The sequence below is a fragment of the Gavialis gangeticus genome, unplaced genomic scaffold (genome assembly GCF_001723915.1).
Source record: "Gavialis gangeticus isolate Ggan-Ray unplaced genomic scaffold, GavGan_comp1, whole genome shotgun sequence".
Lineage (NCBI taxonomy): Eukaryota > Metazoa > Chordata > Crocodylia > Gavialidae > Gavialis > Gavialis gangeticus.
Window position 1 is genome coordinate 61,182,462 of NW_017729032.1, and position 13,844 is coordinate 61,196,305.

The following is a 13,844-nucleotide window of genomic DNA, read 5'->3' on the forward strand; positions in this document are numbered from 1 at the left end:
AATGGAATATACTTCTAAATGAAAAATCTAGGAGTTTAACTGCTAGAAGAATAGGTAAGAATTATTCCAATAACTTAATGATCTCTTTTTAGGAGGGACAAAAAGAGAAGACAAGTAGACTCATTATAAAGGAAAAAAGCAAGCTGAAAAAAAACAAACAAACAAACTAGTTTTTGTACAAATACCGTAGCTACTTTAAGTTATACCTGTGATCAAGTCTGTGGGCATCTAAATAGGAAAGCCTGCAAGTGTTACTGAATGCTCATTTGAATTTCTCTAGACAAGTCAATAGAATCTGAACACAGCCACACAAAAGCTTAAGAATTAAGTGACCAAGTATTCAACAACTATAGTAGGAGACTTACTATTTTTCCTATTATTCCAAAGTAGTATAATAATTCATAGAGTAGCCAGGCTCTTTAAAATCTTTTAAACTTTTTTTTTTAAAAGCATTAAAAAAAAAAAAGACACCAAACATGCACAAAACACCCCAAAACAGGCATGCATTAAAAATGTTTGCAATTTAAGATTATGCAATTAGTTTCAGTGACTCAAGATCCCAAAATTTTAGCAAGGCAGTTGATTCCCTTTACTACCAAAAAGAGGTTCCTTTTAGTGGCTATTACACTTCAAGTTGTAAAATATGGACTTCTGTAATAAGGAAGCTTTCCTTTCAGAGTAGAGAGCAGTATGGTAAAGATTAAATGAATATAACTACTTTCTATACTATGCCTTTGAATTTTGACACTGGTACTAGTTAAAAGGCAGCAGTTTATAGATTTTAGGTGTACTCTAGGTGGCTTCTTTGGGGGAGTTTTTTTTTTTTTTTTTTTTTTTTTTTTTTTTTGAGGGGATGCAAGTCCCACAAGCATCTTGTCCACTGGGTAGCTGTATAGTTTATAAAGAGATCCAAGACCATAGCTTATGCAAGTTTACATACTTTAACTGGAAAAAAAAAAAGTTACAGGGCAGAAGTTCATTGCTTTAAAGATCTGAGAAGAAAAAAAAAGGAGCATGGGAGAGGCTATGTATAAAACTTACTCCTATGGGGAGCTAGGATCAGTAGAAGAACAAAAAATTAAAGTTCTTACCTACTCTGGTTCTGAGGACCACTTTTCTGGTAGTCTTGTTGACAAATGGAAGATTGCCTTGTAAAAATTAAGAGAGTTTACACTAGAGTTGTTATCCCATTATGAAAATAATGGCCTTCCAAAAATTGAAACCACCTCCATTTCTGTACTTAAAAAGGGAGGCCAATTTAATAGAGACTGCAGTCTTATTACCCCCAGGTCCCTTTCATTCATGGTGCTAGTCAGTTTGGGGGGGGGGGGGAGTTGGCAGGGGAAAGAGGGAAGGAAGACAAGACAACTCAGATTCTCTCATTTATGCTCTACCTCTTAAGTCATGTCTTTTCTTCCTCCCCCTCCCCAACTGACTAGCACCATGAATGAAAAGGGACCTGGGGGTAATAATAGACTGCAGTATGAATAAGGCAGCAGTGCAAGGCTGTAGCCAGTAGGGCAAATACTCTGGCATGCATCAAATTGATGCATCTCCAGCAGAGCCAAGGAGGAGATTCTTCCCCTTTACTCACTGGGGAGACCACAGCTGGAGTACTGCATCCAGTTCTGGGCACTACACTTCAATGAGGACATAGACAAGCTTGAGAGAGTCCAAAGAAGAGCCACCCATATAAACTGGAGTCTTACATACAAGGAAAGGCTGAGAGACCTGGGACTTTTCAGCTTAAAGAAAAGAAGAGCAAGAGGGGACTTGGTAGCAGCTTACCACTACAGTAGGGGAGTACACATCAAGGGCTCAGTGAGCAACTGTTCATCAGGGCACCTGAGGGGGAAGAAGTTAGGTCATCTTCTGTGGCCACTACTCCTATTCAGGTTCAATGTTAGGAAAGACTTCAGTCAGGGTGTCCAGACTGTGGAATAAGTTCCCTCAAGGGAGGTGGTACAATGACCTACTCTGGAAATCCTGAAGAAGAGATTAGACAGTTACCTTGATGGGGGCATCTGACCCACAGTTATCTTTCCTGCTTGGTGCAGGGGGCTGGACCTGATGATCTTTAAGGTCCCTTCCTGCCTTACAATCTACAAATCTCTTTTCCTCCCCCACTTTTTTTCCTTTACTGAGTTTTCCACCTTCTTTCCCTCTAGTATTAAGGCATGGGTAGCCCATGTTAAGTTTGCCCAGTTCTGCCCCCCAGAACTACACCAGCCACTGCCTTGGGAGACACAGTACCAAGTGCAAGTAGCACTGCACGAGGATCAGAATTAGTGCCAGGGTCTAGTACTGCAGTACTATTATGTACCATATGCCATCATGGCCAGATTGAATGAAGACTTAAGTCAGATTAAGGCTTGACAACTCAGACTGCATGAATGCCCAGGCAGGACAAAGGAAAAAAAAAACCAAGTGAGAATGCTTGAAGTCAAGACAGGCTACAGACAAAATTAGAGAGTTAGCCTTTGCACCATTTCATATTCAGCATCTTCCTGCCAGTCTTCACTGCTGAATGCACAGTATGCACAAGTGCAAGAGTGTTAATACTTGCTGCCTTACTTGGACAGGTCTACACTGTAGAGCAATGTGTTGAACTAGTACTGGAACTAGTTCCAGCCTCAGCCTTTCAATTAACAAACATGCACACATCCACCAGTGGTCACAGGCATTTTTGAACAACGAACACAGCTAAGAGCCAGAAGTCAAAAAGCATTCCTCAGCTCGGCCCCCATCAAGTGGGGGTGGAAGGAAAGAACTAAAACATGCTTATTATTAGTCAGGGTCTGACAGCAGCAAGAAAGATGTGCTCAATGGAAGCAGGGTATAAAGAATGGAAAAAAGGAGTCTCCAGATGCATACGTTTGTAAAGTTCTTGCCTATTTAAATAGTTCCTTAAATATCAGATGATACATGCATGTGATTGTAAAACTGGATTAGGAAAAGACAAGTTCCCACCTATTTGTAAGGCATGGGGCCAACATATATGCATGCTGGGTTCTCTCCCTGTCTCCAAGCAAGGGTTTGTTTGTTTTTTTAAAAACAGGGAGATCCACTGGACACAGGATAAATATGGATCAATACAAAGTAGTTTTAATATTAAAAACCACCAAACTTTAGGGACTGTCAAAAGCAAGCAGCTGTATAAGATCTATACAAAGAAGTTTTCTTGTTTCAAGGTTTATTTGAGATGTGTCAATATACAAAATGTACCAAGATACAGGTCTCAGAAGATGCCACCTTATTGGAAGAGACTAAAACATGATTGAAGGAAACAAAACTTAAGCAAGTGCCAACATCTTCCTGCTATGGTTCAACAAAGTTCAACTCCACAGCAAACTCCTCTCTGTAGATCTTCCACACTTTGGCCTTGTGAGGGTTATCCAACTCATTTCTAGGAAGGTAAAGCCTGGAAGACAGAATTTAAGAGGGTGAACTCTTCAGTTCTTCCCTCATCCATATTACATTCAGCAAACAGGCTTAAAAAAAAAAAAAGTTATCAGTCCTGTTTCTGCAAGAACACTTGAAGTGGCATTTAAAATCCAGCCTGCTTTAAAACAGCAACAAAAAAAATACCCCCTCCCTCCCCAGGACTGGAGAAGCAGGGATGTTCAGACAACCCAGCTACATGGTACTGCAAACATCATTTGTACTCTGTAACAGCACGGACAAGATTATAAAAAAAAAAAATCCATGCAGAACACCAGGATGAGAGCAGTCTCACAGGCAAGAGGCATGTTCTGTTCATCTGGACTAGAGTCTTGACAGGAATATACCAATTTTCTATTGCTAAACAGCTGCAGCAGTGAAGGAGGCAGCAGCAAAAAAAACAAACAAACAAAAAAAAAAAAACAAAAAAAAAAAAACAAAAAAAAAAAAACAAAAAAAAAAAAACAAAAAAAAAAAAACAAAAAAAAAAAAACAAAAAAAAAAAAACAAAAAAAAAAAAACAACAGTTCCCCTCACTAGAAGCATGAGGCAGCACCATTATTGAAATACTTCTGTGCTGCATCTGCCCTTGCAAAATGGTCCCTCATGCACCAAAACAAAGCTATGGTGAAGCACATGCTGTTGTTTTATTGTACCTGTTATTTTCTATAAAGGAAGTGTTAAACCAGAAGAAGAATGGGCAATCATCATAGCCTTTTGGAAGATCCTGGAAGAAACAAGATTACATTTAGGATATTTTCTTGCAGAGTTTTAGTCTTAAAGAGTTATTACCAGGACAGTTTCCACTTGTTCAAAGCATGGGGTAGCATAATTTAGGACCACTCCACCCAGAAAGTTATGTTCAGTGAGCAGCAGTCCATCAGAAGGATTGTATCTGAAGTAATTTTTGGGAAAGGACTAGAAAGAAGTCAGTAAATCACCAGACTGTCAGTCCCAGCACTGGGACCACACCCAAGTCTTAAACTGCCTCTGGTCCCAGGCCACTGACAAGATCTGGCAGCAGGGACAGCACCCTCTTTAGTCCTCAGCTCCCTGTGCCCCTGGCTGAGACCTGCTTTCTGGAGCTACCAACAAAGCAGTGCTTACTACAGTTTTCCCAGCCTGCATACTGTGCAACTACTCAGAACATATCCCAACTTAACATAGCATAGTGCTTAGCATGTGTTTTATTCAGATCATAGTAAGTGCCCCATTCAACATAGCTCCTGTTTCATTGACCAAGGTCTATAATGCAATCCAAGAGTTACTTGCAGCATTTCTAGTACTCAAGAAAGTGGAGGCAAGACTACAAAGTTTCTTTAAGTACATGTACTCCACTACTTGGGTATGTTATTGAACAGTCCACCTTCAGAGAAAGTAGAAACATGCTCTGGTCTCGATTCAGAAGTAGTTTCTGCAGCTGCAGAAGAGCAACCCCAGCTCTGCTCTTTTCAGTGGTAGCTTTTTAGTATCCTGCATTATTTGCTAGAATGTGCACGTCTAAAGTTTCTAATGGTCAAACAGCTATAGGAGATAAAAAGCAACCCCTGTATACTTACAGAACGGGATTCAAATCGAATTTTTACGTCACCACTTATGACAGGGCAGCCTTCTAAACCAATTGCTACAAAGTCTCTTTCAGCATCAAAAAATAACTGAAACAAGACAGAAGTAGTCAAGGCATGTTTTCAACTACCAAAACTAGAAGTGCATACAATGCATCAGTTGCACATTCAACTAGGTTATAGTGCAAATAAGTGGGTATTGTCATGAGCTAACAGCCTGATGAACAAGGCAAAAGACGGGCAAGAGACAGACAGCTATGGTTTTGATGTTCCTAATCTGGTTAGGAAATTAGTCTGGTTTAGGAAAAAATTCACTTAGTGGGCTTTATTAGTTTATTGGGAAAATGTATTCCTCCATACTCAGCCTTAAGGGTGAAACTTTTCCTGGATATCCTAATGCCTCTTACAGTAGATGTTTTATCCCTCATATGTCTCCCCAAAAAGATTTGGTTTCTTACTTTAAACAGAGTGGGAAATAACACATGCAATCTAGTAAAGTAGGTCCAAGTTGTTACCCTGCAGTTTTCTTGAATAGTGCACACACACTGGAATACCACTTGCTTTTTCAGAATTATCTGAACTTTGAGATCACTTCCGTTGCCTTTTCCAACTCCTAGAAGGAAGAATGATGCTAGATTTTAGATGCCTAGTCTTTTTCCATACACATTTGTTTTAGGAGTTAAGTGGAACTTCTGGATGCCAGAAAAGAAATAGGATTTATTCCATCAAATGTCTTGCTTAGTAGTTCCAAGATGTACTGCAGGTCTTAAACATGCATGTTCATTTAGTGACAGTTGGGATCTGATCCCAAATGTGCCATTATTTGTTTGGACTATGTTTCCATGTTCACAAGGCACCTGGCAGTCAGCTTGCTGGTGCAAAGGGAACCTGCACTGGGACCCACAGGGATAGGGTGTCATAGGGTAGATATACCCTATGACACCTTTGTTACTGCACCTTCATTTAGTTTTTTTTTTTGGAAGTACTAGGGATGGCACAAAAATAATGATGCACAGTGAAGTATGGGATATTATTAGCTGCTACATGGCTGTAACATGCTATAGTGAGGGAGTGCATTGGTACAGCAATATAGCTGCAGCACCACTGTTGTGATCAGTGACACTACACTACAGTAGTGTTGCTATGGCACATGTAGCATCATGCACCTTAGTACAATGAACTTACTGTTAGTCCCAGCCTGGGACTGTACTGGAGCTGGTTGAAGATTCTAGTGTGGTCCCAGGACTGGGGTAAGCTGTCAACCAAGCCAAGCCCTGCCACACAACTAAGTACACATTCAAGTTTAAAGACAGATTCATAAGAGTTAGGGTTGGAAGAGACCCCAGTAGGTCATTGAGTCTGACCCCCTGCCCTAGGCAGGAAAGAGTGCTGGGGTCAGGCAACCCCAGCTGGGTGCTTGTCCAGTCTCTTGCTCTCCCCCACCTTGGGGGTCTTCACCACCTCCCCTCAGAAGCCCATTCTGGAGCCTGGCAACCCTTACTATGAAGAAGTTCTTCCTGATGTCCAATCTAAATCTACTCTCCATCAATTTGTGGCCATTCTTCCAGGGGGTGCCCTAGTAAATAAAGCATCTCCGATTCCTTGCTGCTCTCCCCTGATGAATTTATAGGCAACCACAAGATCAACTCTCAGCCTTCTCTTGTGAAGGCTGAAGAGATCTAGGTCCCTCAGTCTCTCTTCACAGGGCCTTGCTTGCAGGCCTCTGGCCATATGAGTGGCCCTCCTCTGAGCCTTCAAGATTCCCTGCATCCCTTCTGAAGTGCAGCACCCAACACTGGATGCAGTACTCCAACTGCAGCCTGACTAGTGCTGCATAGAGGGGATGCAGCACGCCCCTGGACCTGTTTGTTATGCATCTGCTAATGCACAAAGTGTGTTTAGCCTCATTGATCACTTTGTCACGTTGACGACTCATGTTAATCTTGGAGTCACCTGACTCCAAGATACCTTTCTGCTGCTGAGGTCATCCCCCAGCCTGTAAGTGTGTTGGTGGTTCTTTTTGCCCAGGTACAGCACTTTGCACTTGTCTCTATCAAACTGCATCTTATTTCATTCCATCCATTTCTCCAACCTGTCCAGATTCACCTGGATCTATTCCCTACCCTCTGGGGTGTTAACCTTGTCCCATAATTTGGTATCATCTGCAAACTTGGACAAGATGCTCTCCACACCCTTATTCAAGTCACTGATGAAGATACTGAATAGCACCAATCCAAGGACTGAGCCTCACAGGACTCCACTGCCCACATCTTTACAGGTCAACATCAACCCATCCACCACCACTTTCCGGGTGTGACCCTTAAGCCAATTTGCCACCCACCTGACTGGGTAATCATCTACATTGCAGCCTCTCACTTTATTTACAAGAATGGAATGAGATACCATATTGAAAGCCTTCTTAGAGTCTAGATAGAGGACCTCTACCTCGATTCCTGTGTCTAAGCACTGTGTGACCTGGTCATAAAAAGAAGCAAGGTTAGTCAGCAAGGATCTACCTGCTATGATTTCCTTTCAGCATTATTTCTCCTGCTGGGCTCTCACAGATGTGATCCTGAATGATTCTTTTCCAGAGTTTTCCCGAACAATAAAAGGTGAGATGACCTGGCCTATTGTTTCCTGGCTCCTCCCTCCCCCTTCTTGAGAATAGCAGCTGCATTGGCCTTTTTCCAGTCCTCTGGGACTGGACCAGAGCAGCAGGAGTGCTTGAACAGCCGTGCCAGCAGCTCTGCTATGACACTGGCCAATTCCTTCAGCACCCTTGGTGGAAGTTCATCCGGGCCCGCTGATTTGAATACATCCCCCTGCTTCACTAAGTCTGCGCTAAGTTGGTGGGCTGGTGTCCCTCCTATGGTCCAACTGGGGGATTTGTCTTTGTCTCTAGGAATACAGATGCAAAGAACTCACTGAAGAGCTCAGCTTTGTCCCCACCCTTCACCAGTGCCCTAGTTTGTCCTGTAGGGGGTCTTACGCTACCCTGCACCTTCCTTTTGTTCCCTATACCCAAAGGACTTTTTGTTGTACTTAATTTGTCACCAGCCTAAGTTCTAATCCTGATTTGGCCTTCTCAACTGATTCCCTGCAAGCGAGAGCCAGAGAGGTATACTCCTCCTTGGTAGCTACACTGTTTTCACAGCCTGTATACCCCTTGCTTTGCCCTTGGGGGGAACAGGGAAGTCCAGGAAAGCCCAAGGGGGCTTCTTGGCCCCTTTGCCCCCTTATGTGCAATGAGATAGTCTCCTTCTGTGCACCTAACATCACTCCCTTGAGGAACCACCACCCTTCCTGGACCCCCATTTTGCCAGTGCTCTTGAGCTTTAAACACCTCACTAACTAATCTCTTGAGCACACTGAAGTTAGCCTTTCTGAAGTCTAGCACTTCAGCCCTGCTAGTTTGTTTACCCACCCTTCACCAGATAGCAACTATTGACTGCTAGGATTCAGCATCCCCTAGATTACCTTGTACCTCCACATTCCCCACCAGGTCATCCCCTGTAGCCAGCACCAAGTCCAGCAAGATGTTCCCCCTAGTGGGATTATACACCTGCTTTAGGTGGAGGTCCTGTATGCAGGTTAAGAACCAACATGAGTGGTTAGATTTGGCTAACTGATACCCCAGCAGATGTCAGGGTAGTTTAGGTCCCCCAGGACAGCCATCTCCCTCTCAATCATACAGCCTCCAAGAGCTGTCTGGAGAAATCCAGGTCTAGCTCATCCTCCTGGTGTGGCAGTCTATAGTAGACCCCCCACACTACCAAGTCACTGCACCCCCCACCCCAGACTCCCTTGTATCCTGACCCACAGTACCTCAGTTTGACCTTCCTCTGATCTCATCTTGATTACAGAGGATGTATATATTGTTCCTTAGAAAGCAACACCCCCTCCCCCCAGTCCCATCCATACAACCTGTAACCCTCAATGCCAACTGCCCAACTGTGAGTAGGGAAGCCTGGTGGGACTGTACTAAGTTACTGGACAGTGTAGAATAATTTTCCATGGCTGGCTGTTCAAGTCATTAATGGTGGCACAGTGATAAACATCACTACAGTTAAGACATGATCAACCTGTTAGTAATGTCTTCAAATTGAAGTCTGCCAGAGGCTTAGAGTTCAGAATTAGACCTAGAATTAGTCCCAAGTCAGTCCATACACAGCATTAATGCACTTTACTGTGTTTACATGCATATTAAATGGTTTAGCCATTTTTGCCCAAGGGTGATACTTTTAAAAAAAAAAAAAAAAAAGAAAAGTTTAGACAAAAAGCTGTAAAAAAACCACTATTTAAAAACACAAATTAAGGGCTTGCATGTCCCCTTAATTTGGTTTAAAGTGCCTTAAAAAAAAAAAAAAAAAAGGACAAAAACCCCACAAAACTGGTACATGTAAATGCACCCAGAGAGCACTAACATAAGCCTCCCAAAGGAGGGTATAAGATTTGACTCAATGGGTGGACTCAGCAGCTAAGTTTTTAAAAGCCTGCTGCTTCCATCTTGTATAGAAGCAAATATGAAAGCATCCCTATTCCATTACAGAAGCATCTATCATTCAGTCAGCTACAAGAATTTATGGTCTCCAGTGTTTATGTTCACTGTTCTCTTGCCCCTTCCTCTGGTATAGGCAACAAAGGAGGTGCTTTCTGAGAAAAATTGGGGCAATCAACTAGTAACCTCAGGTGCCTGTACATGAGTGCAGAGCCTAAAAACAAATCAGAAAGAACTGGAAGTCCTTGCACAGTCACAGAACTATGACATGACTGGAATACCAGAGTTTGGTGGGGCAGCTCATGACTGGAGCTGTCATGGGTGGGTACAAACTGTTCAGCAAGGAAGAGGAGTTGCACTACACACAAATGCCATATGGATTGCGCAGAGCTCCAATATGAAGCTTGAGATAACCCAGAGACTCCTCAACAGGCCTAAGGTTAGAGGGGAGAACAACAAGGGTGAGGTCATGGTGGAGGTCTGCTATAGACCAGTGTAGGAAGAAGTGGTGGATGAGGCTCTCCAAAACAGCTAGCAGAAGTTTCCCTGATTACAGGCTCTAGTTCTCATGGGGGGCAGGGAGAAGACTTCATTCACCCTGATATCTGCTGGGGTGAGTGGGCAATACAGCAGTGTACTGGCAATCCAAGAAGTTTTTGTAGAGTGTTGGGAACAATTTCCTAGTGCAAGTGCTGGAACAGCCAACTGGGGACCATGCTTGGCTTAGAGCAGGGAACTCTTCAGTGAGCTTAAAAAGAAATAAAATAGGTGTCAAAAAAAGGAAGCTTGTAAGTGGAAATTTGGACAAACTAGGGAGGAGTATAAAAGCATTGCTCAGGCATGCAGGGATGAAGTCAGGAAGGCTAAAGTGCAATTGGAGTGACAGCAAGGGATGTGAACGGTAGAAACCCTTCTTGTTGCTTGCATGATGGTAGAGAGGGGGAAATGGAAGAAAAACCACCAAAAAACCCACAAAAACAAGAAGAGGTGTGGGTCCCTTACTGAATGGGGGAGGCAACCTTGACAGAGGATGGAAAAAAAAGCGTTGACTACTTGCCTCCATCTTCACAGGCAACATCAGCTCCCAGACTGCTGTACCGGGCAGCAGTTTGGGGAGGAGGTGAGCAGCCAACAGTGGTGATAGAACAGGTTAGGAGCCATTTAGAAAAGCTGGACATGTACAAGTCCATGGGGCCAGATGGCATGCACCTGATAGTGCTGAAGGAGTTGGCTAATGAGACTTCAAAGATGATGACCTGTGGCTCTGCAAATTCATGATGATCAGGAGAAATAGCAAACAGTGCCCACATTTAAGAAAAAAAAAAAGAGGATCCAGGGAACTATTCAGCATCATCTCAGTCCCTGGGGAAAACAAAAGTCATAAAGCAGATGCTCAAGGAATCTGAAAGAACTTGGAGAAGGCTATTAGGAACAGTCAGCATAGATTCACCAAGGGCAAGTCATGCCTGACCAACCCGATTTCCTTCTATGATAAGATGACTAGCTCCGTGGATTCAGTGTACCTTGATTTTAGCAAGGCTTTTGATATGGCCTTTCACAACAGGAAGTATGGGCTTGATGAATGGACTGTAAAGTGGATAGAAAAAAAACTGGCTGGAGCATTGGGCTCAGAGGGTAGTAATCAATGGCTCAAGGTCTAATTGGCAGTTGGTACCAAATGGAGTGCCCCAGGGGTCAGTCCTGGGGCCAGTTTTGTTCCATGTCTTCATCAAAATGACCAGGAAGATGGCTTAAAGTGCACCCTCAGCAAGTTTGCAGATGACACCAAGCTAGGAAGAATAGGTATGCTGCAAGGTAGGCCTAGGATTCAGGGAGTGGCCTAGACAAGTTGGAGAACTGGGCCAAAAGGAATCTCATGGAGGTTCAAAGACAAGTACAAAAAGTCTTGCACTTAGGATGGAACAATCCCATGCACCAGTACAGGTCAGGGGCTGACTGGGTAGCAGCTTTGCAGAAAGAGGACCTGGGGATTACAGTAGACAATAAGCTAAGTGAGCCAACAGCATGCCTTTGCTCTCAAGAAATTTAATGGCATACTTGGTTGCATCAGTAGGAGTGTTGCCATCAGGTCAAGGGAAGCAGTTATTCCCATATTCAGCACTAGTGATGCCACATCTGGAATACTGTGTTCAGTTTTGGGCTCCCCGCTACAAAAAAAAAGTGGACAGACTGTCACTCTCCACTGGACTCACTCTCTCTACAAAAAAGGTCTTAAACTACCTGAGGATGGGTTTTGAAAGGAGACAGACTGCTCTGTGGTGGCAGATGACACCATTGCTGCTTGTTGTCAAGTTGCAGCAAGTTTAGGAAAAAGTGTTCTTGCTAGGAGGATAGTAAAATACTGAAAACAGGTTACCCAGAACAGTGGAATTTCCATCCTTGGTGGTTTAAGACCTGGCTAGACAATGCTCCACCTGGGATTACCTAGTTGGGGATCATCCTGCCTTGAGCAGGGGGTTGGACTAGATGACCTCCTGCAGTCCCTTTGACTTAGTTCCATCTATAACTACTCTGGGTCCTACCTTGTAGCAGTTACCTAGCCAGACTGTGTAGTCAAAGCTGCATTTTCCCAATTTTACCACAAGGACATTGTGGGAGATTAAGTCAACATGGCAGAAAGTGACCAGTGGCACCCCTCAGGGTTCAGTACACAGACCAGTGTTTTTCAATATGTTCAGTGATTTGTATTTGAGTGTTAAAAAGCAGACTGGCAGAGTTTGCAGACAACACCCAAATTATGGGGGAAGACAGTCAAGCTTGAGGACAGGCTGGGGATACAGGGTGACCTGGACAGGTCAAAACCTGGATAAAATTTTTTTTTTTTTAAAAAAAATACAAAAAAAACAGAAGTTTAAAGCGCTCCATCTAGAAAGAAATAATCCATAACACTTATGGGCTTGGTGGTGCTACACTTGCCAACACCACACCTGAAAGACCTGGAGGTTGTGATGGACCACAGAATGAACATGGAGCTACCAATGCAATATCGTAGCTGGCAAAACAAATAGAGTGCTGGCATGCATCTACCAAAGCATCTCGAGCAAGACTAAGGATATCATCCCCCTGCTGTACTCTGCCTTGGTGAGACTGCATCCAGTTCTGGGCACTGCACTTCAGAAAGTTTGTGGCTAAGCTGGAGAGAGTCCAAAAGGAAAGCCACACGATTAGAGATCTGGAGAGCAGGTCATATGAAGAGAGACTGAAAACATGGAACTGTTCAGCCTGGAGAAAAGAACAACAACTTAAAAGGGGACTTGGTGGCAGCTTATAAAATTTATAAGAGGGGTATACATCAGGGCCTGGGGGAGCATCTGTTCAAATGTATAGCATATATAGTGAACACTAATGGATGTAGGTTTGAACCAGCAGTGAAACATGGAGGAGAGTATCTACATTTAATAGTTCTTACCACGTATAGCATGGATCTTGATGTTTCTTATTCTGAGTTCCCTCTCTGGTGGAAGTTTCAGGCCATATTTGTTTTTCATTATTTCATAATAGCCAACGTATCTACTCTGAAATGGAACAAAAGAAAAAAAAAGTTAAATGCTCACATTTGGCACCTGAACTTGAAGGCAGTGCAAAGATAATGGCTAAAATATAGCTAGTTGTGTTTAATTTTCTACTTCACCTGGAAGTAACAGTCCTAAATTCCCCTGCTTCAAATATCCTTGGGGGAGGGGGGGGAAAAAAATCACCAATTATGCTTATTAGAACCATTACCTAATAATGGATTCAAGGGTTGGAAACTTTTCTTCAAGTTAACTGCTAGGTAATGCATTTCCCTTCCTGCTCCCCAGGGAGTTTGAGCTCCATGAAAGCAAGTTTCTCAATAGCTTGATACCCAAAGTGTGGTACAGAGGGTTAGAAGATAATCAATCCTTCCATCCCATTTTGTACACACTTAGTGACAATGTCTTGATGTGCACTTTGCCTCTACAACTAGCAGTCATTCTGTTCAGCCTTACCTGAGATGGAGTTTCTACTCCTTGAAATTTGGAGCTGGTACTTCTATCTGTTCTTCTCTCCCCAAAATAGTCCAAGCTCTCCTATATGTGCAAACATTTGAAATAATGCATTCTTTAGCAATGAAGACAGCTGCCTCACAGTAAAGTCTGTTCCATTGCAGATTAAGAGCATACAAAAACGTCTATTGCTATTTTGGCAAGCAAATTCACTGGCTTTCAAGGAGGGATATACTCAATACTTAAAAACAGGGCAACTTTTTTGCTTGAAAGTTTGCTAGTCATGACTATAACAACCAGACCAGGCCTTGTTAGATTTCCTCTCCCCTTCTCCACCCCTGCCCCCCCCCCCCC

General features: G+C 43.1%; 1 protein-coding gene and 1 long non-coding RNA gene across 5 annotated transcripts in view; one reads left to right on the forward strand and one right to left on the reverse strand.

Moving 5' to 3' along the window:
- Positions 1–3,176: 3,176 nt before the first annotated feature.
- LOC109302526 (phosphatidylinositol 3,4,5-trisphosphate 3-phosphatase TPTE2-like) overlaps positions 3,177–13,844 on the reverse strand; it is a 44,143-nt gene continuing 33,475 nt past the window's right edge. For 3 of the 4 annotated variants that reach the window (XM_019524089.1, XM_019524090.1, XM_019524093.1), the window contains 6 exons: positions 13,494–13,574; positions 12,935–13,040; positions 5,522–5,619; positions 5,001–5,096; positions 4,098–4,168; positions 3,177–3,421 (listed from right to left, as the gene is read on the reverse strand). In XM_019524089.1, coding sequence (XP_019379634.1) covers positions 3,319–3,421; positions 4,098–4,168; positions 5,001–5,096; positions 5,522–5,619; positions 12,935–13,040; positions 13,494–13,574 — 555 coding nt within the window. In that variant the 3' untranslated portion in view covers positions 3,177–3,318. The remainder of the gene's footprint in view (positions 3,422–4,097; positions 4,169–5,000; positions 5,097–5,521; positions 5,620–12,934; positions 13,041–13,493; positions 13,575–13,844) is intronic. The other variant, XM_019524091.1, reaches the window with a different exon arrangement.
- Positions 4,175–13,844, forward strand: part of LOC109302529 — an 18,988-nt gene continuing 9,318 nt past the window's right edge. Inside the window, exon 1 of the long non-coding RNA XR_002098828.1 lies at positions 4,175–4,818. This is a non-coding gene — a long non-coding RNA (uncharacterized LOC109302529). The remainder of the gene's footprint in view (positions 4,819–13,844) is intronic.